The sequence below is a fragment of the Apodemus sylvaticus genome, chromosome X, assembly GCF_947179515.1.
Source record: "Apodemus sylvaticus chromosome X, mApoSyl1.1, whole genome shotgun sequence".
In the NCBI taxonomy this organism is placed as follows: domain Eukaryota; kingdom Metazoa; phylum Chordata; class Mammalia; order Rodentia; family Muridae; genus Apodemus; species Apodemus sylvaticus.
The window spans coordinates 115,633,335-115,656,007 of NC_067495.1; the positions used below are offsets into that span (position 1 = coordinate 115,633,335).

Genomic DNA, 22,673 nt, shown 5'->3' on the forward strand with positions numbered 1-22,673 from the left:
CCAAAGGAAGACTCAGTTCTATCTTAATTTAATATTTTGCCTGCTGCTTTTCCTTTAGTGGCCATATCCTGTTCTCGCTTGCATTTTCAGGCCCCTAAGATAATGAATCCAAGTTGTAGGGTGTTGTATCTGTTATATCAGAGCATGGGATTTTTACACGTGTAAGACAATAAGAGAATTAGTTCAAATCCATTTACTAGGGGATTGATGTATTCTAAGTATCATACCAAGAAATAGGCACTGTTATTATTGCTCCTAGTTTCCAGATATGGTGAAATAGGCATAGAGAAATCTGATGGCTAGACTATCTAAATAAATAGAGCACCAAGTTTTCAGAAGTAGGGTTTGATCCTATGCAATCTACACTCTTGGCCAGTCCATTGTCATCCTCAGTAGCTGAATTCCACCTTACATGTCCTGTCAGAGTCTTCAGGTTCAGAAACACACGTGTGGAGGTTTTAACATGTGGAGGTGGCCAGAAAATGGTTCTGGGTTTTTACACTTTTTAAAAGATAAATAATGCACATATTGATAGGTTACAAGGCAAACTTTTAATACATATATAATACATAATACACAATGAATAGATTTAGGTAATTAGCACAATCATCAGCCTAAATATGAATCCATGTGTACGTTCATACATGAGGGTGGTCCTGCATGTGCTTGTATGTGTGTGTGGGGGCATTTGAAATAATCTTTACTAGCTCTTTTGAAATATATGATTAATGGTTGCCATCTGTACTATACTGAGAATAATTATAATTTCCCATCATCTGACTATATACCCTTGTGTGCTATAGATTAGACTCCATTCGTTTCCCCTAAAAAAATCTCAAAATATTAAACTGTTTTACCTGTACCTTAGGTTTAGCACAGAGCTAAGGAAATATGCTCAATGGCAAGCTGGATTCATAGGATATTAGTTAGAAATTAATATTTACTAAGCAATTGAGAAGACTTTTAAATCATTTCTCAAGTACCACTGAATTACCCTTTGCTTTACTAACAATTTTTCAACTTCTCAAGAAGACATTATTTTAGGTTGAAAAAAATCTCCAGTTGCCTGTAAAACAGTTCATGGTTTATACCTTCTTTCATAATTTTTAAAATACACACTGATATGGTAGCAAGACTAATGAATCCCCAAAGATGTCCATGTCCTAATCCCTAGAACCTGTAAATGTTTGCTTACATGACAAAAGGGAATTCTAGTTGCTAATAAGCCAATAGGGAGACCACTTGAAATTATCCAGGCAGGCCCAGAATAAGCACAAAGCTCCTGATAAGTGGAAGATGGTGGGAGGCAGGAAGGGAGAGTTAGAGGAAAAGATGTGAACAGAAGCAGGGTTTGAAGATGGAGAAAGGAGTCAGAAGCCCAAAGATGATGGACATCCTCTTGAAGCTAAAAAGAAAGCAAAGGAGTGGAAATGGACCTTCTCCTGCCTATCTTTTAATCTAGTGAGATCAGTCCCACTTCTAACCTACTGAACTATAACATAGTAAATCTGTGTTGTTTTAAGTCACCAAGTTTGGAGTAATTTATTATAGCACTAGAAAACGAAAACAGTCAGACAAAGATTGATTTTTTCCGCTTGGCTGTTATCTATCTCTGAGGTTGAAAACTCCCACACTTACAGGGACAAGGGAGGAACCATAAATTTATGGAGCAGAAACAAGCATAAGTCTGAGGTAACCTGGGGACCACATGGGTGAGGTGAAGAGTCAGCTGCTACTTTTTGCCAGCTAACCATGGCCTTGTCCCATTGAACTAGGCTCTTCGCTTTGTCTCTTTTGATTTCTATTTGCTATGTAGCCGAGAATGAACTTGAATTTCTGGTCCTCCTGCCTCCACCTCCATGGATGGAACCCAGGGCTTCATGCATGCCAGTTATGTACTCTCCCAAATGAATTACACCCCCAAATAGGTTGTTTTTTCTTCAAAAACCCCAGCCCTGGGGGCATTGTCCTTGCAACCGTAGGTGCCCTGTCACAGGGTGGGAAGAAGCTCTTTTGAAGTCTGCCTTGCTTCTGGCTTAATGAGAAACTAAGTGCCCACAGCTCAGGAGAGCAGCCAGCCCAGCTCTTGCAGTCAGGAGGGGGCAGAGGTATAACTAAAGCCAAAGGCTTACAGAATTAGAGGTGTGCAGGAAGGAATACTTCTGTTTGCTTCTAGTATGTGACTCTTCCAAATAAAGACAAATCAATCACAGTAAGCACATGGGGAGATTTTTTCAGTATGTGGTTATCTGAATAAATTTCCCTGTACTGGAGGCAGGTTTATCCTGGGTGCAGCCAGACTTTCCTGCATGCTGGAGGCCTCTTTCTGTACTGGTGAGAAGCAATGGAAGGTTTAGCAACCAGCACCATAGAACTGGCCCCCAGAGAATCTTTTCTTATCAGAAAATCCATTCTTTGAGAGTCCTCGCTAACTCCCAGCAAGCCAGGAAACTGCTGCAGAAGGGCCTAGGTATTTTATCATGATGCATTGACAAATAACAGCCCACAGAAGCCAAGCTTCTGTCTTTGTGTTTTATCTGAGTCTCCATAATGGGCTGTGGCTTGACACCAACCTGCATAGCCCCTTGTGGCTGGCAGTTGTGCTTCTTCTGGCAAGTTATGTAGTCGAAGTTTTCAAATTAATTTTAAAACATACAAATGGAAAAAAACTGAATCTAAAAAATTTCTGTTTGAGTAGCTAGGCCTGGTGGCACAGGCCTATAATCCCAGCACTTGTAAAATGATTGCAAGTGGCTAAGGATCTCAAGGCCAGACTGGAATATACAGGGAAATGATGTTTCATACACCCAAATCAGAAGCACTATGTAGAATCAGTTCTTTTAAGATGTTCGAAGTTATGCACAGTAACTTCAGGGTTTTTTTTTTCTGACACAGGATTTCTCTATGTAGTCCTGGAACCTACTCACACTGTAAGTCAGGCTGGCCTCAAACTCAGAGATCCCCTTGCCTCTCTCTCCTAAGCCCTACGATTAAAGATCTCCTAGACGTTTGAGCTGTCACAAATAAGAGAATCAAAGAACTAAAAGGGAAGGAAAAACTAGAATCATGAACGAAGGTATAAAAGGAAAATGCAAAAAGGTCAGAAGATACCCAGCATAGTTCAGTTGATTTACAAAAGGAATCAGAAGACTAGTTATGTATGTGATCCTTTGAGAAACCTACCATGGAGCCTTATGCAATATCAACAACACAGCGAATGCAAATTATGTCTGGACTACTTTTAAAGATTAAACCTCCTGTTGTGACTGCCAGAACTCTGTCACAACATTCAAGTTGATTGTGATGGACCCTACAGAAAAGAAGTGCTGGCACATGGACTATGCTGAGTTCTTAATGCTGGAATAAAAATTATATTTTCCCCAGTGTATTTTTCCCCCCATACCAGCCCAGAGCAGTTAAGTTTGGTCAATACCATTCTCTGCAATTGTCATTATCTTCCCCAAAGTGCTTTCTGGGTAACCTCATTATCTGCCAACAAAGTATCACAGAGACATATAGGCAGTGAAAGAGCTGCTAATGATGTATCTAGCTTCACAGTGAGACACAGTCACTCTACAGAGTCACAGTGCCCAAGCGTTTTCTCTCAAAGAGGATGCTGGCCTCACACAGCTCTTGCAAAAGGCAAAGGAGCTGATTGTTGTCTGGACACAGTGACTTTTTTTTTTTTTTATTTCCAGCACTTGTAAATTGCCTTGTTGTGAGCAGTCATGTTAAGACAGGACATGCTTTATTCCAGTGAGCAATTTCCTCAGTTTGTGCTTTCTAGTTAGTGAGAAACCACCCCATTTCAATTCCTGGAAAAGGACTGGAGAGAAGCTGAGGATAATCATAGAGAATCCATGATCGCTTAGGCAAAAACTACAGTCCCCTGAGAAGCCTATTTGGTTGCACTCTCTTTCCTAAGTAGCTGCTAGAGACATCTGCTTTATTCAACTTGTTCCCTATCACTGAGTAAAATTAATGTAGACTAGATAGCTACGCTATCAGGCATGACCTTCCCCTGGTATTTAGAACTATTTTTCCTAAGAACCATAATGATTTATGAAATAATACAAAAAAAACTTGATCTTGACGGTGGTTTTTAGTTTAAAAGAGTTGCACATTCTTGGCTAACCCTTGGGACACCCACCTTTGTGCATCTTCTTGGCTCAGTTTGATCACATTCCTTAGGCTCTCTACTCCCCTTTCTCAGCAATTAAATGTTGAAGTGCCTTGCTGTGTTATCGGGGTTGCAAGTTCAACTGTCTGATGAATGACTCACTCCGAGTGCCCTTCCTTTTTTTTTTTCCACAAAAGAGAGCCATTTGTTATACATCCAGAGTCCAGAAATCTTTATTACTCTTTGACTGCTGAAGGATAATTCTCTTCATGGTAGGGGGAAAACAGCAAATCAAAAGAGGATTTCATCCAAGAAAGCACATTCAATATGAAAGTAATTGCTAGGAGTTCAAGGTCACTGTGTATATTGGAACAAAAGGGGGATAAGATCTATTACTTTGATTTGGTGCTCCATTTAAATGCTCTACTAGACTGCATCTTACAGTAAACAAAATGGATTAATACTTGTTTATCATAGGCAGGGGGTTCTTACTAATTTGCTTTTCTGTTTTATTTCCATTCATTTGGTGACTACTGCTCAAAACTCACTTATTAGGTGCTTCCTATATGCCAGACACTCTTAGGAATCATCAGATCCATCACCATATATACAAGGAATACTTTATTGTGCATTCTGAAACATAGAAGAAGTACCACATGTTGCCCTTAGGACTTAGGACCTCTTTAGAGACGTGAGACACACGATAGAAATAGTTATTTAATGGGTGCCCTAATACCCACTCCATGAGCATGGGGTCTGATAAAACCAGGCCTGGCAGGAAGGGAGTCCCAAAGGAGAGTAAGTGTGGGTACAGTATTTAAAAATCATACACGAGATGAGCACTGGTAGCCATGCTAGGTTGGTTCCTGAGTATACTCTTATGCATCAGTTTCTCTCTTGTGATGTGGAGATGAAGATAGGGTGACCACATATCACTGTGTGAGTGGACATGAGCAAAGCACTCAGAGACAATAAGGAAGTAAAGCATGCTAGTCGTTATTATTTTATATTATGAGGATTACAAGAGGCCAGAATCTGACACATAAGCCTCATCATGCCAGAAACATATCATCATCAAAAATTTAAACAGGAAACAAAAAAAGGTTAGGTATGTGGGCTCTTGCCTGTAGGCCAGTACTTAGGGAGATAAGAGCAGGAATATCACCATGAGATTAAGGCTAGTCTGAGCTGTAGAGTGAGACTCTGCCTCCAAGAAAAGAAGGAAGAAGGGAGGGAGAAGGAGGAAGAAACAGGAGACGAGGACATCAGGAAGTTGAGCAAGGCCATCATTGAAGTAGTCTGAGAAAATAATGTGTCCACAATGACAAGGGAGGATTGTAGCTGCCTTCTTTCAGGGTTTGCTTCAAATTCATTTAAAAAATCTCCAGTGCAGATATGATTATTCAAGAAAAGAAAAAAGTACTTGATTTTCAACCCAGTTTCCCATAGCGTAGAATTATGAAATCTATTAAAATGTGATAGGAGTATAAGATAACATGGAAAGAGATGAGTGATAGGCTGTCAGCCTTCTAGAAGGGATTTTCCAAAAAGACGATGTTTTACCATTCTAGTATAACTAAATGTAAGTTAGTTTTGTCATAAGGTTTTGGGGTTTTCTTCCTTACTGGTCCTTCCATCTTTGCATCCTTCCATCATTACAGTTTTTAGACCTACTGTGACTCTTGCTCTCCACTTTTCCTTAGAGACAAGAATTTCACAATGTAGCCCCAGGCTGGTCCTGAACTTCTACCTGTGTCTCACCAGTGCTAGGATCCTGCTTTCTCCTTTTCCATGCTGTCCTGTCATTCTGTTTAGTTTAACACATCAGTTAAGTAGATCTTCCTGCTTCATTTCTACATTCCTGCTGATCCTCCTACTCTTTTATCCTTCAGAGCATTCCTTCTTAGGACTACTGCTTCATATAATGTAGAGGAAGTACCCACACTCTAGCTAACACATATAGGTAAACACCCTTGTGGTTTGTTATATAAGATGGTAAAATGTTTTCCTAATTGGAAGGCAGGGTAGTAGGTATAGGCTTATCTTCCTGCTTATCTTCCATCTTTGATGCAACTGAGTGACAACCTTTGTTCTTGGTCCAGCAGAGATCTAAAATGTTACCTTCCCAACATCTCAGGGGCTTGAAAAGACTTGGTATGACACAATCCCTGAGAATCGGCCCTTCTGGTGTGCTGTCTGTCTTCCTCTGCTGGATAGGCCAATCTTGAGGATCCATGCTTCTCATTAACTAAGATGGGGAATTGTCATCTGTGTTCACTATCTAAGAAAAACAATTAAGCCAAGGAGGATGAGAAGGATGTGGGTATTACAGAGAAGTAACATTCTATTTCATAAAAGTGTTGATAATATGATGGAAGATGAATTAGCATGTTTTTCATTTTTAAGAACATGTATGAGTTATAAGCATTATTGTGAATTGAAAACAATAGCTGACCTTAATAGTCTAGAAAGAAAGGGTAAAATTTAAAAGATAGATAAATGGAGGTAGATTTGGATAGGGTTCACGCTACAAAAGAGTGCTACATTGTTTACAGGTACTTACTGAAAACCAGTGAAGTATAGTCCTGAAAGAAAGTGGAAAGGGAATTTTGTGACTACTCAGGTAAGAGGATCCCAGGTTAAAGGCAAGGAGAAATGACTTAAAGGAGTTCCTTTGGGGTTCTTGACTAATGGCACATAAACCAGTGTAACTGGAGCAGTATGATTAGATACACAGGTACAGGGTCAGGAGATGTCTTAGTTGGTAAAGTGCTTGTCCTTCAAGCATGAAGAGCTTCATTTGATCCCCTGGAAGCAATATATAAAAGCCAAGTGCTGCCCTTCTTGTAATCCCAATACGAGGAAGGTAGACACAGGAGGATCATTGTGCTTGCTGGTCAACTAATCCACCCAACTCTGAGGTACACTGAGAGACTGTATTTCAAATAAGATGGAGAGGGCTGGAGAAATGGCTCAGTGGTTAAGAGCACTGGCTTGCTCTTCAGAGGTCCTGAGTTAATTCTCAGCAACCATATGGTGGTTCACAACCATCTGTAATGGGTTCTGATGCCCTCTTTTGGTGTGTTTGAAGAGAGCTACTGCATACTCACGTACATAAACTAAATAAATCTTAAAATATTTGTTTTAAAAAAAGATGTACAACAATTGAACACACACACACAGACACACACACACACAGTGACCTGCAGCCATATGACCTGCAGCCATGCTCTAAGCTATGGTACAGATGTTATTTATTTAAAATTTATCTTGATCCTCCAGCCTCCACATTCCAAGTGCTAGGATTACAGGTTTGTAGCAACATACCTAGCAATTTTAACTATTTCATACAAACATGTTACATGTTAATGGGGTACCATGAGTTTTGGAAGCAGATATACATTTTATCATGTTTAAATTAGATTGAATATATATTCTTACTATTGGGAAGACTTTCAGTCCTTGCTTTTTTGAAGTGGGCAGGACATTTCTTAATCACATGATTGTGTAATAGCACCCCAGAGCTGCTTCTTCCTCTCTGGCTGTCACTGATGACCCCTCCCCCACTGCCTTTCCTCTGCACCTTCCACGGCTTGAATTTTGCTCTAACATTAGTAAGAAGCCATTGCAAAATTTGGGAAAGACTCTTGGTGGATGTCACAGGATTCTGACTCCAATTTAAGTAGTGACCACTATGAACTTAAATATGTTCTTACTCCCTCTGTTAGGCAAGGTGTGTGCATATATATCCTGTGAAATAATTATCTATCGATATCCAAGGACTAGAGGTCTTTCAATGAAAGCTGTGATGTAGAATTATTATTTTAATATCTATCCTATTTCTGAACTATACAAAAATATTTACCTGTAAACTAAATATTTACATCTTGGAAAATTTTAAAATAGCGTCCTTCTGATTTCTTCTTGTTTCCATAGGTATGAGTTAGAATGTTCCTTTTGTCTTTGATAAATGGACTTACAAACTCCATAGAAGTTCTAGAGAGATTCCTTAGAGGTTAAGATCACTTGCTAATCTTGCAGAGGACTCAGGTTTCATTTTCAGCACCCACATGGCAGCTCACAACCATCTGCAACTCCAATCGCAGGGGATCTGATGCCCTCTGTTGGCCTCCATTGGCAGTAATCATGCAAGTGGTGCACATACATATGTGGAGGCAAAACATCTATATACATAAAAATAATTTAAGTATTTTCAAAAACAGGTACTTCATTGAATTTGAATTTTAGAGTAGAAGAGATGATAGCCATCTCCCAATCTGTTGTTCATTCACAAACTTATTTCTATACAAGGATAACTTTAAAACAATCCTAATCCACACCCCTGTAGTCATTGCTACTCTGGTATCTGAGGCAAGAGGATCAATTGACCCAGGAGTAAAAGGTTATCTTGAGCAATGCAGTGAGACCTCCATTCCTAAAAAAAAGTAAACTAAATAATTCCTTGCTGTGCAAATATTGTGCTTCTAATATGTGGGCTCACGAGTGTTTGTGTGTATTGGGGGTGTGACTTTCTGCCCAGGAAAGTTAATATGTAACTTGTTCAGTGAACTTCTAATGCTGTGCAGCATCTCACCTGCAAGTGTGTGTTTGTGTTTGGGGAGATAACGGTCACTAGGAGAGCTAATGTGTAACTTATTCATGTTCAGTGAAATGATTGTAGAGTCTGACAAAATGATTTTCTAAATCATCTCATCTGGTTCAACCATGTTACAAGCAAGGAGGCTAAAAGGACATTGTCATAGGATGCCATGAATAATGGGCATGATCCTAAGACTTTGACACAAGTGTTTCTTCCAAGTGCCTTTTAGGCGGATGCTCTCTCTGATTTGGTAACTACCTCCAGCATTACTGTGAGGGGTAATTGCTAAGTTACAGGGAGTTATTTCCTACAGTTTCATATCCTGTTGCTAATCTTGGAAGGTGGTGGCTGCTGTAGAATGTCTTTGCTTGGTGAGACAGCTGTATGTGAAAGCATTTGTGCAGACTGTAATTTGACTCTCTCTACACAGAGTTTGTTCTTTGTTCTTCCTTCTCAGGCCTCTCTATGGTTGACTGTGAGCTCTGCAAGCTTTGGCCAGCTGCATCACTAAATCTATATACTTTAAGTTGTTACATTTGGTAACAATTAAGCTTTTAATTAGGTTGCAAGTTTTCTTAAATCATTAATTTTGCCCAGAAGATATATTCTGACTTTTGTCATGTAATTACTGTCATAACTTTTAAAAAGTCATATTTGCACCAAGTCTCACTGCTCAGTAAATTATTCACTAAAACAAGCTTGGTATGTAATTTTAGGGTTTTCTGGTTATATCATTTTATTAAGAGATGTGAACCACTGTCATGAAAAATCCATAAATGTAAAGAATATCATCACCAGTTTTGTTGTTTGTTTTTGAGACAGGATGTCATTTTGCCCAGACTGTCTTTGAAGTCACTGTAGCCAAGGAAGGCCTGATCCTTCTGCTTCCTGAGGATTAAGGGCATTTGCCAACCTGCCCAACTATAGTAGTCATTTTTGTTTACCATTTTTCTTGTGTGTGTGTGTGTGTGTGTGTAAATATATATGTAAATATATGTATTTACATGTATTATGGTATAATCATTACATGTTAAATATGCATTCATATGCATGAAATACTTAAGTATCTCCCATCTCAAAAATCCCAAATTTACTGATTTCAAATTTTTGGATTAAGGATGTATTCTTTTAAAATGCTTCTCTGGCCCCAAGCACTTAAGTTAAAGGCTATTCAATTTGTATATGTTTATGAAAAACATAAATGCACATGCATATTTTCTGTATTTCTGAGTCTCAATAAAGGAACATTTTCTTGAGGCACTAAAAAATAAGCGGGTGTTTTCTGCTTGGTCTCCCTTCTGTTGATATAATATATCCCATATGGCTACTACCTGAAATAGAAGCTGCAGCACTCCTCAGTCTAACTTGGTAAGGGATGCTTAATACTGGTTTATTTATGTATTCATTCACAAATAGATGGCCCTTAAGTCCACAGTGTCTTTGAGCATTATCATTATCATTTTACTGCTTTTTATTTCTAAAATGAAACAGCCCACAACAGTCTCTATAATTTTACTGGTTCATGCTATAGAGAAATTAATAGTTGGTTTTTCGAGATGCTTTGCCAGAAGTTTAAGTAGTTGGCAGGAATGAGCCGGTAAAATGATATTCTTTTCTTAAAGTCTTGTAAATACCAGATCACAGATCATAGTGGATCATCTGTTAATGGTAAGCTTAAATCTTAAAGCCAGCTTCTGTGAGTAAGACATTACACATAGGCATGTATTTCCTCCATGATTACTTGGAGTCTAATTTTTTTCTGTCTCTGTTACCATTCTCATTCTGCAGTGATTTTAGGCACAACATCCTGGGAAATTATGACCAGATTAAGTTTTCCTTTCACTATAATAAATGCTTGACACAATGTATCGTTTCTGACCTATTTAAAAAAAAAAAACATACAAACCTCCAAGTGTTCCTAAATGCCCTTTGCTCACTCCATTCATTGTGTTCTATGGGAGTGTTTTGAGGAAGAAAGAAAGGGACATCATGAAGGAATTCAAGCAGTCTTCCTCTTTTGCCTCATTCCTGTGGGCTTTGCTGTGAGTTGTAGCAAAAGACGACTCCCATCTCAGATCTCATGGCACAGTTAGTTCCCCTTGGGCCTATTGATCCAGACTTCAGTACTGCAGGCATCAACAACTGGTCGGCAGCTAGTGATTCTCTCTGCTTCCCTGGGAGGAAGCTCTACGTGGGGTTTTGGAGAGCAAGAGCCTTGGTCCACTCTAAGTGTCATATGATGTAAAGGTGATATAAATGCATATATCTTTTTTTATTTACAATATGTTATGTTTTTATTTAGAAGGGAAGGAAGTAAGCTAGTTTCTGCATTCAAAGGCTACAGCAATTATAGTTTAATACTTGAATTGATGGCAATAAAACAAAATTGGAAAGGATCCAATTGTAGCTTGCAATTAGATGGGAAGGGATGCTGGGTGAATAGGCCAGTGATTCACGTGTAAAAGTGCTTTATATATATTAAGGTGTTAAATACTCACACACACACACACAAAAAAGGTGTTAAATACTCACCATTTTCAATATGGTTCATTATCTGAGGGTAAATTACAATTATCTTTAAAGAAACAAGGAACAAAATTAAACATATTCATTTTATTTATTTATTTATTTATTTTTGGGGTTTGTGTGCATGTATGTGCTTGAGTGTATGTATGACTACATGCTTGCCACAGAACACGTGTGGAGATCTGAGAACTATGTTCAGGAGTTGGCTCTCCTTCCACCACATGAGTCCTGGGTATCAAAATCTGGTCAACAAGCTTGGTGTCAAGTCCCCTAACCTGAGCCTTCTCACCATCCCAGAAACCCAATTCTGAAACATTTCTGTTGTTCAGATTTGGTAGCTGGGAAGATGTTTCAAGATTTTAGTTCAAATAATCAGCCCTACTGGTAGGAGTTTATGTTACAAGTGGATCTTTGCTGCATTCCTCATTATAGGTGTTCAAGAGACGGTATTTTTATTTGACTCAACTTCCTGATGGTTCATATATTCTCAATTCTTATAAAGATGAGAAAAATTCCAAAGAGTCTAAAGGTTGCATCTACTTGGATGCCTGCATTGATGTTGTTCAGGTAAGGCTGTTGCAATAATCATTCTTTTTCTTTCTCCAAGCAGGTTGTTAATGAACAATTAAAAACCTAAGCATTCTTTCCTTCTTGGTTGATGCTATTCCCGTGCCCAAACACCTATATTAGAAATTTCTAAATCTTCTCAGTACACCACCTTCATTCAGTGCTAGTATTTAAAGGTCTATCAAACCCTTTTGAGTCTGACTTCAAAGTACTTTTTGATACATATTTTTTTTTTAATTCTCTGCTGTTTCTCTGGGTGTCCCTTGTATTGCCTATCCTAGAGTTCTGCCTCCTTTTTTATTTTAAGATTTCTATTATTATCATTATTTTTATTGTGCATACTTGTGTATGTGGGTATGTGCACATGAGTGCAAATGCCTGTGGAAGTGAGAAGAGAGCATTAGATTCCCCTGAAGCTGGAATTGCAGGCACTTATACCCTGCTTAAGGTAGGTGCTGAGAACTGAACGTAGGCCCTATGTGTGAATAGTAAATACTACTAAACACTGAGCCATTTCTCTACCCCCTAAGTCTTGCTTTTCCCAATTTGCTATTTTATGTGAGTCAATCTTCCTGAGACAGAGTGGGTCATTCTGTGGTATTTTCAAAATACAACTATAGTTGTAGTCTAATTACATCCCTTTTCATTCCTGTATAAATCCATATTCTGATCACAACAAGCCGTGTATTTCATAGAGTTAAGGCACGTGTGTGTATTCCTTATTTATTGTTTACTTTTGTGATGCTTAGAATTGAACCGAGGGTCTTGTGCATGCTAGGCAATATTCATAGCCAATGTTTTATGATGACACGAAACCTTGCTAAATTGCCCTTATCTTTTAAAACTTGGTTTAAATTCCATTTCAGCCTTAAAGTGCTTTCTGTTTCCTTCCTCACTCTCATATCCACCAGTCGAATTCAGCTCCATGTCCCCTGGGCTATCATTTGGCTGTTACCTTTAACAACAACAACAAAAAAAATCATACTTTAAATTATGTTTTGTTCCCTTTTGGGGTTGCATTGCAAAAACCCTGTCTCATTTATTCCTGTATCTCCTACAATAATTAATAAGGCTATGCACACCCTAGGGAGTTAGCAAATGTTTATTGATTTGGATTACTGGAGCTATAGACAAAGGTCAGGTGGGACAGAGGAATGCAGAGAAAGTATTTGAATGGTAAGTCAATTGACGGAGAGAGGGATCCTTGAGCTGCTGAAGAGGGAGTGGTGATTAGTTCAATAACTTTCGTTTATCTGAATCCTTATTTTTCAAAACTGTACTGTTAGATTAATACGCTCCATGTACTCTATCCAGTATGATTACATGAGGTTCAAATGCAAAGAAATTAAACCTATGAGCATCTGTGTAAATTCAACATGTCTTTGTCAGGTTTTGCTTAGTGTGCACGGGGCTGAGGCTGGAACTTCAGGTTTTAAGTACACTTAGCACATGCTCTCCGTCTCAGCATCAGCTCCAGCCCAAAGGTGCTTTTTAAATACAAAATAATCACATGTTTGAATTTTACTCCAAAGAAAAGACGGACACAATTTCTAGATTTTCTCAATCAGCCCTTTCTTTGTATTGTTCCCACAGTCATCCATTTATGAATCCCTCTTCCTAGTATTTTCCAATGCATAAACCTTTACATCTTGCTACCCAATTTAATTCCATCTTTTCCTATGCTTTGAAGACCAAAAAGGAGGACCTTGGTTGGTTTCTTCTTGAATAATGACCATACAGTAGAGAATTATTGATTTATGCGCCTAGGAATCTTGACATGATACTCTGGAGGGGATACTATGCCACTTCGTTTGTTATGACAGAGAAGGTGATAAAAGAAAAAAAATGTGTTATTGGGTTTAAAGACAGGATGGGTTTTTCCCTTCTATTCTAATATGCAATTTTGGCCACTTTACATATTTTACTTAGAATCACAGTTTGATGTGAAACAGTTATGCCCTTCTTTTACCCTAGTGATGTATTTGATACTGTTCTTGTTGAAGTGAATCACATATCTGTAATTCCAAGAAAATATAAAGGAAGCATTGTATTTTTTTCAGGTCATATTTTAGCTTGTTTCTTTCATCGAGTTTTGAAAGTCTATAAATATAAGAAAAAATTTTTGAGTGAAGATAGCAATTTGAATGGTGGTGGTTTGGTTTTCTGAAGGTAAAGGATCCCAAAGACCTTAAATGATTGATGCCAACTTTGCCCTTATTCCATTTTGTTCAGACCTGGGAGGAGCATCAAAGATAGGTTTAATGTGAATGTGTATACCTTATTGAAAAAGCAATGATTTTGTGAAAGTATTGGTGCACATGTAGGCTGAGCCGAGGCAAAATTAATGTATAAATGAATGTATTTAAAATTAAAAAGGGCAGCTGATCTAATTGAACAGATGTTTTCCTTTCTCCCCTTCTCTAGTGTCCCAAAATGCGCCGTTATGCTTTTGAACTCAAGATGTTAGATAAGTATAGCCATTATCTGGCAGCTGAAACTGAGCAGGAAATGGAGGAATGGTTGATAACGTTGAAAAAGATTATTCAGATCAATACTGACAGTTTAGTGCAAGAGAAAAAGGACACAGTCGAGGCGATACAAGGTAAGGACTTTGAAATGATTTGCTCTTGAGGTAAAGCCCTCATTTTTAATAAATGGAAACATACATCCTTTGTGCTAGGTGAAGATAGAACGTTAATATTGAAGGCCAACCTGCTTCTTTATGAAGAGTGGCTTCAAAAGAGGCTTTTCAAAAAGTTGGCAGTGCACAGGACGTGACACTTAAAACATACCCGTGCTGAAATGGATAAGAAATTTGCAGCTGATTTTCAAAAGTCCATTAAAAGATTCCCCTGTGCTTTCATATTCCCAATTTGTTGCCATAAATCTAGTAGGAAAGGATGGAGTGGGGGCGAGGAAAGTCCTCTTAGGTAATTAGTAACGGTCTGTATGGTTTGGAACATCTGCTTTTAATGAATTTGCAGAGGAGGAAACTAGCAGCCAAGGAAAAGCCGAGAACATCATGGCCAGTTTGGAAAGGAGCATGCATCCGGAACTGATGAAGGTATATCTTTCTTGTGGCAGCATGCCTTCCACTGACATAAGGCAGGGCAATCTAGTAAGGTTTTAGTGCTGGATTTCATTTCGTTAAGTAGGTAGACAGAAAAGATGCATTCTAAATGATGCACTTGAAAGTGTCCACCCTCAGTGTGGAAAATCTTTCTTTCTTTCTTTTTCTTTCTTTCTTTCTTTCTTTCTTTCTTTCTTTCTTTCTTTCTTTCTTTCTTTCTTTCTTTCTCTCTTCCTCTCTCTCTCTCCCTTCCTCCCTTCCTCCCTCCCTCCCTCCCTTCATCCCTCCTTCCCTTCTTTTTTTAGACACAAGAGAAAAAGGAAAAAATTCTAAGCTTTTGTAACCTTTTCTATTTTGTCTCTTTTTATTCAATTTGATTTGATATATAATTAAATAAATGTTCTTCTTTCGATGGGCTAATGAATCAGTTCATGCAAATGATATTCAGCCCAAAGACACACGCTAATTTCTTTTGTAAATTATGCGAATAATTTACTCTGATAAAGACTTTGGTGAGCAGCTATCATGTCTATTATTTACCCTTCTTTACAGAGTTTGAAATGAACAAATTTTGAAAGGAGACAGTTATTACCATGTGAATCTTAGGATGTATATTCGCTCTGTGCTCTATGTTATAATTAATTGAAAGTGGCATACTACTTATTCATTTCAATCTTTGATGAGTCTACTTATATGTTTACTTTATTCATTTCCCTGGACTGGTGATTCAAACTTATTTCTGTTTTTATCTTTTCAATTTACTCCCTCTTAAAAATTTTAAAACATATTTAAATTACTGCACTGTACTCATGACCCCATGTGCTGTCTATGATTTAGTGGATTTTTTGAATCCCTTTTGTATTTTTTTAGTCACGATAGACTGTGCAGTTCATTATTTTCCCTAAGATGGTAGGATCAGAATTGTGTATGATAACACATGAAAAGCACTATGGAGATGTCAAATATGGGTATTGGTCTCTTTTATTTTTTGTTTGCATCCAAAATCTTTTGGACTTATGTTTTTATACTGAATGGAGAATATTTTAGGTCTTATGGAAATGTATAAAGATCAGATCTGTTTCTTATTATGAGTCTCAATGATGTGATACAGCGGTGATGAAGCTGTATAATCAACATGCTTAATTGATATTTAGCATTGTTTTGAAGGAAATGTAGCAACATTACATATTTTTACATTTTAGTATGGAAGAGAAACAGAACAGCTGAACAAACTCAGTAGAGGAGATGGAAGACAGAATCTCTTTTCTTTCGACTCGGAGGTTCAGGTATTGATCTACTTCTAACTCCAACTTGATTGAAATGTTGAAATCATTGATTTTTGGTCAGCACTGGGGAAAGCCAATTGTTTTATATTTGTCTTACTCACTTTGAACATGTACGTTGACTGATTCCTCTTTTAATAGGACTGCCAATAGCATGGAACTGAATGTATGTTGTATCTTTTCCTCAGTCCTTTCATCTTGCTGCTCACCACTGATAAATGAAATAATGCCTAGCAATAATTTCAGTATTCTCTGGATCCATTCGGTACACCTGTGATCTAGTGGTAATGAATATCCACAATATAAAGAGTACTGAATTTAATGAACTACGGGGTTTCTCCACTTGAAATTGGGAAAAAGAACAGGAAAAGTGTGTAGTATGTGACTCTTAGAGTTTCCCTCATAAAGAATATTTCATGAAATTATTTGGAGGAGTGAATTATTTGTTTTCTTTCTATGAAATCTCATTGAACAGTTCATTATTGTTGGTGCTGGTAGTGTGTGTGTGTGTGTTTGTGTGTGTGTGTGTGTGTGTGTGTGTGTGTGTGTGTTTTATCTGTATGCCATGGTACACATGTGGAGGTCAGAAGACAACTTGGTAGTTTTAGTCCTCTCCTTTACCCCTTAATGAGTATTTGAACTTAGAATTTCTTGCTTGTATGGTAGTGCCTTTAGCTGCTGAGTCATTTTGATTTTGTTTTAAGGAAAAATATTGTATGAGCAGAGCAGGTTTTAGCTCAGTAAAAGCATATTAAGAAAATATAAAATAATTTGAGAAAAAATGATTTCATTATTTCTTTTTATGCTTCATAGAGTTCTCTAATTGAGTTTTAAATTTGGCTTGATATTGACATAGTGTGTATATGTAATGCATACTTCAATAAAATTATCAGGTAAAATTAATATCATGTGCTTTGTATGTGTGGTGCATGCATGTGTATGCAGAGAGGATATTTGCATACCTTTCTGTTCACTATGAAGGCCAGAATTTCACTTGGAACATTTTTTCCTATCATGCTCCACCTTATACTTTGAAATGGATTTCTCACTGAGCCCGGAGCTCACTGTTTTAACTAGACTGGTCAGCAAGCCCCTGGGATCCAGCCGGCTCCTGTCATGTTCTTCTCCAGCTCTGAGCTTACAGGTGTGCAGTGTTATGCCAGGCTTTTCTGTGGATATGGAGGCTCTCAGTGAGGTCCTCATAGTTGCACAGTAGGCACTTCACCCATTGACCTTAATGCCAATGAAATATTTTTTAAAAACAACTTCTATTTTGCCCATAGCAAATATATATATATATATATATATATATATATATATATATATATATATATATATATATAATTTCAATCATGTGATACAAATATATGCACATATAGATGTTCGTGAGATGGTCTAGTTAGTAAAGATGCCTGTTGACTTAAATTCCTAGAACAGACACACACACACTATGTAAGTAAATGTAATAAAACATAGAACAGTGAGTTTGAAAAATGGCAGCTCTGATACACTCATTCAGAAAACTACTTGTTGCAAGCATGACTGAGCCTTTGATTGCTCTCAGTGATTGGGCTGTAATTGGACATGCCAGGCTCTTTTGACTGAGTACAAAGGAGGCAATTGATGGTGGTTGAAACTAAATCTAGTATCTTTAAAAACTTGTAGTGTAGTGTTTTTGTGGTCATGAAACCAAACTGATTTTTTTGTGTTTATCAGTGAGCTACAGTGAGAGAAAACCCACAAATGTGATGAATCTTTAAGCACCATCTTTCAGAATTTACTGTTGATTGTGGAAGGTCATCTCATCACGGAGTAATGTGTTAAGTAGAAAAGGCGAAATGCTCTCCTCTAATTTCAACTTCTTTTTCTGGTCACATTTTATTGTAGAGAGAGAAGATTTTTGCCTGTGATCTTAAGTAATAATGAAATGCTATTTTGACTGATGAGATATGGATCAAACTTTAAACTGTAGGGAAGGCCATATAGCTCAACATTTATGCTTGGGGCCCATAGAAAGAAAAGGATTTGGGGGTCAGGGTGCTTTGGGCTGATTACTCTTCACATTCCACTGACTGAGGAAGACAGAAAAGAGAGCAGAATTGTGGGCAGAATTGCTCTCCACAGCAATGGCTTGGCACTGCTGGCCCCATAGATAAGTGTTTAAAAGGGATCTGCCTAGTCCCACATTTGCATTATTTTTGTAGATAAATAGACTCAGAGTGGGAAAACTATACATTCAGGTACGGTGGGAATTTTATTACAGATACAGGCTGAGTCAAAACAGGTATAATTATTTAAGAGCCTTCAGGTATAATACCTGTTTTGATGAGGTGACTGAAAAAAAAGTCTTATATTTCTTGGCTTGACTATTCCTTCTTGGGTACAGTCTTTGATCAAATTTTGAGTCATTTCTCCCCTACCAAGCTTATGGCCTTAATGAAAGTGTATGTAAGTTGTTCCATAATCTACAGTTGTCTTTCTGTTTGCAACTAGAATGGACAAAGGTACTTGGACTGTGTGAACCTTGGGAACTGGAGAGTTCTCTAAAGGTTTCTCTGAGGAGACACAGATGCCTACCCTACTCAGAACTGACTCCCAGTATCTCTTGTTTAAAAAATTGTATTTATCTTGAAATACAAGTACTTTTAAAAAATTTCATCCTTTGTGGTAATTAGGGCACATTCCTCAGTTCTGATAGGAGCTGAGCTCAGTTTATCTGTCTTCTAGGCAGAAACTCCCTCTCTCTGTCTCTGTCTGTCTCTCTGTCTCTCTCTGTCTCTCTGTCCCCCCCTCTCTCTCTTTCAGCTGCATCTCACCCTCAATGCCAATAAATTTCAAATCCTTATGAACAACCCAGACCTATCAGTTTTCCAGCCACATAATTACCTCAAACTCAAAACATCCCTAACTGAATCGTTCATTTCCACTCACCTTTCCACACTAATCTATCATTCATTTGTATGACACAACAAAGTTTTTAACGTTAGTGTCTCTGCGATCTCCTGGGTCTGAGACCACTGTGATGTTCTTACTGCTTTTCAAAGCTATTCTTGTTAGTCTGACCTCATAAAGTGCTTGTGAAGGAAACAAATCCTACTGGCTTTGAGGATATATTTTATGAAGAAGAAGAAGAGGAGGAGGAAGATCAATTAAATAATACTAAAAAATGATGTTAGATAAATCTAAGAAAAGATTGTCAGGATTATGCAATTTTTTTTTACAGAGAGTTGGGGAAATACTTCTCTTCAGAAGTGCAAATTGATCAGAGAGATTTGAATGAAAAAGGAGAGCAAGCCAGCCAATTCTCTGGGGGTAGGGTTCCTGAAAGAGTAGCAAGTACAAAGACCCTGTGGTGTGAGTGATGTTAGATGTACTACAAAAATAACCAAGGATGGACATGTGATTTGGAACAGTAAAATGATGGGGAAAGGCAAAAAGAGTAAACAATAAGGTCACAAACATGGGAAATGAGCGTCGGGAGTCATGCCATGTAGGGTAGGGGTTTGTATGCCTAGGTATGGATTTCTGGTGTGTTCATTGCCTTAGGTCAGGTCATCTCCTTCCAAGAGTTCTCTGTCAGCTCTCAAAAGTTGCTATAAAGTCTCCTGAAAAATCTTGTTGAATGAAAGGACTAAAGGGCGTTCAAATGGACAGAACTATTGGATTCTGCTGCCAACTCTAATATGCTGATCTGAATCTGTATCAATCAGTGTTACTATGAATACTGTCTTCTTAAACAACTCATACTGTTTTTGCAGAGGTTAGACTTTTCAGGAATTGAGCCTGATATAAAGCCATTTGAAGAAAAGTGCAACAAGCGTTTCTTGGTGAATTGCCATGATTTAACTTTCAATATCGTGGGTCACATTGGAGACAATGCAAAAGGACCACCCACAAATGTACGTATGACCCTTTCTTCTACTCTGCTGGACCTAGCATGTAAAAAAAAAAAATACCTTTCTTTTTAATAAGTAAGGACTAATTGGCAGGATGGAAATTCCAGTGTTAAATATTGTGATAAATTTGACATGAAGAATTTCATCTCTTTCTTTTGGCCAAAATACAAACATTTTCTCATCTTGAGAGGAGTTCTGCAAGTCTTACCTACTTAGAGTAGCAGATAGAGAATGCTCTCTCTCTTCAGGAGTGGCATATCTCCAGAAACTGGAAAAATATCTGCCCTCGCGCTGGATTTGACTAAGAAATAGGATTTCTTTTAGAAAATTGATTCATAGAAATTAATTTGTATCCCCAAGCCTTAGTGACATATAGTTGCTGTTCAGTCTCCTAGGCTCACTCATTGTCCTATAAAATGAAATTCATTTTTTGGTCTGTGTAAATATTGAATATTATGAGTTGACATGGTCAGAAATACTTGACACTGTAAATTTCAAATCTTCAAAAAGACTATTTAAAGTTCATCTTTATGTTGGGTTTCTAGTTTCAAAAATATAAAGTAAAGATGGGTTCTTTCACAAAGTACCTAAAATACATCAGAGCACTTTCCTGTCTGCAAAGGGTTAATCTTTACGCCATCTGGCATGAGATTTCTCTTTGTGACCAGCTTTTAAATGCCATCTGTAAGGAGGAATCATGTCTTCCAAATTTGCTGATGGGACAGAGCATTTTTGGAGTAATTTACTGTTGACTGATGCTGGCTCTTATGAAATGTATAGTCTAGTACATTGCACTATACCAGAAAGGAATGTTTTATAATCTATAAGTTAGCAATTTTTTGGAGTCACATCAATAAATGTATAGAGATGTAAGTTTTATTCATAGATCAATTTTTCTTTAGGTGAAACTTTTGAATTCTGTTCACCCTTTAAAAACTATAACTTTGTTAATTTGTGTGAATTCATACCTTGAATTTATACCTGACAAAAATAAGTTTTTATTTTAATTTAAAAATTAAAATTAAAATAGTCTTTTATTTCCAAATTCCCCCTTGTTATTCGATACAGAACAAGCATAATGTACTTTTACCTAAATATTAAACTCAGAAGGTAACATAATAAACCCCTATTTGAAGGAAAAAACCTCTCATTTTGCAGTTTGTCTCCCAAAGTCTTAGTTTTAAAATGCCAACTGTCTTCATTTCTAGGTTGAGCCCTTTTTCATCAACCTTGCCTTATTTGATGTAAAGAACAATTGTAAAATTTCAGCCGACTTTCATGTAGACTTGAACCCACCGTCTGTCCGTGAAATGCTGTGGGGCACCTCGACCCAACTGGCCAATGATGGGAATGCAAAGGGCTATTCACCTGAACTTCTCATCCATGGAATTGCTGAGTCTCAGTTATGCTACATAAAGCAGGTGAGTGTTGATGATTTTTCAGCACCTTCAGAACAAGAGGGAGAAGCATCTTTGCCTTACTTCCTGGTTTCAGGCAATTTTCTTATAGCATTCTACCTTTTAGAAGGTCTGTCTACAGATGGTCTTTTGCTGACTGAGGTTGGCAGTGGGAAATAAAAATCAACGAGCATGTTAGTAACATGTTGGTAGAGTGACATTTTTAGGTAGAACCATGATAGGAAATTCAGTGGGGATATTTTGCAAAATCCAATACAAATGTAGAATCAGATATATACATGCGAATATGTGCACATATATACACACACATACCTGAATAAGTGCCAGAACACTGGGAATTTTAGGGTCAAATTTTATGCTCATTGCTATAGGTTTTTGAAGGACTCTGGATCTGTGATAGCTTTTCCGTAGGTTAAAATCCTCGTAGCCTCTTCAGTTGTTCTTTAGACAATAGTTGCCACATACAGGAACATTCACCAACAATGGGAAAAGCTCTTAAAAGAGAAATTGACAAAGTACAGCATTATTAATTAGTATGTGAGATCCTACTTCCTGCTTCCTATGGCTGTTATGGAGATCAGACAATTTGGACTATCCTTAGAAAGCACTGTGCAACAGGCACACCCACATTGTTCCATGCAACACATTTTCTCAATGCAGTGTGACTGCTATGGGTAGCACTGATAACAGTGAGTTTAGATAAAGGAGAGAAGGCATGTGCTTCTATCAATTGCCAAGTACTATTAAAATATAACATTCATTGATGGCCTTAGTGTGGGTAAATGCCAAGATGGCTGGAATGGGAAATAATAGGTACTCAGTGAAAGGTAGCAATACCAATCATCAGCTTGACTATTCTAACCTGTCCATATCATGTGACATACTGGTGCATGGACCATTTGGAAGCTAAGGGTACAATCTTCTTCACTGTCTCCTTACTGTATAAATATCTCTGAGCCTGTTTCTGAAACCTTTAAATATGTACATAACTAGTGCCTTTACTACTAATCAGTAGGGGGAAGAGAATAATATCTGGGGAGCAGAGGGAGAGAGGGATCTGGGAAGGAGAGAGGAGGAGGGAAGGGGGACCAGTTCAGATATGGGAGGAGATGGGGGAGAAGTAGAGGGTCAAGAATTTGAAAGTAAGTGTGTTGCAGTTCGGGAGGGGGAACTGGGGGGAACTGGGGGTAGCA

At 37.8% G+C, this 22,673-nt stretch overlaps 1 protein-coding gene across 2 annotated transcripts in view; it reads left to right on the top strand.

Annotated features, from left to right (window-relative positions):
* Window positions 1-22,673, top strand: part of Dock11 (dedicator of cytokinesis 11) — a 184,011-nt gene that overhangs the window by 52,269 nt on the left and 109,069 nt on the right. For both annotated transcript variants that reach the window (XM_052171937.1, XM_052171938.1), the window contains exons 7-12: window positions 11,679-11,813; window positions 14,238-14,415; window positions 14,798-14,877; window positions 16,086-16,169; window positions 19,925-20,065; window positions 21,271-21,483. In XM_052171937.1, coding sequence (XP_052027897.1) covers window positions 11,679-11,813; window positions 14,238-14,415; window positions 14,798-14,877; window positions 16,086-16,169; window positions 19,925-20,065; window positions 21,271-21,483 — 831 coding nt within the window. The remainder of the gene's footprint in view (window positions 1-11,678; window positions 11,814-14,237; window positions 14,416-14,797; window positions 14,878-16,085; window positions 16,170-19,924; window positions 20,066-21,270; window positions 21,484-22,673) is intronic.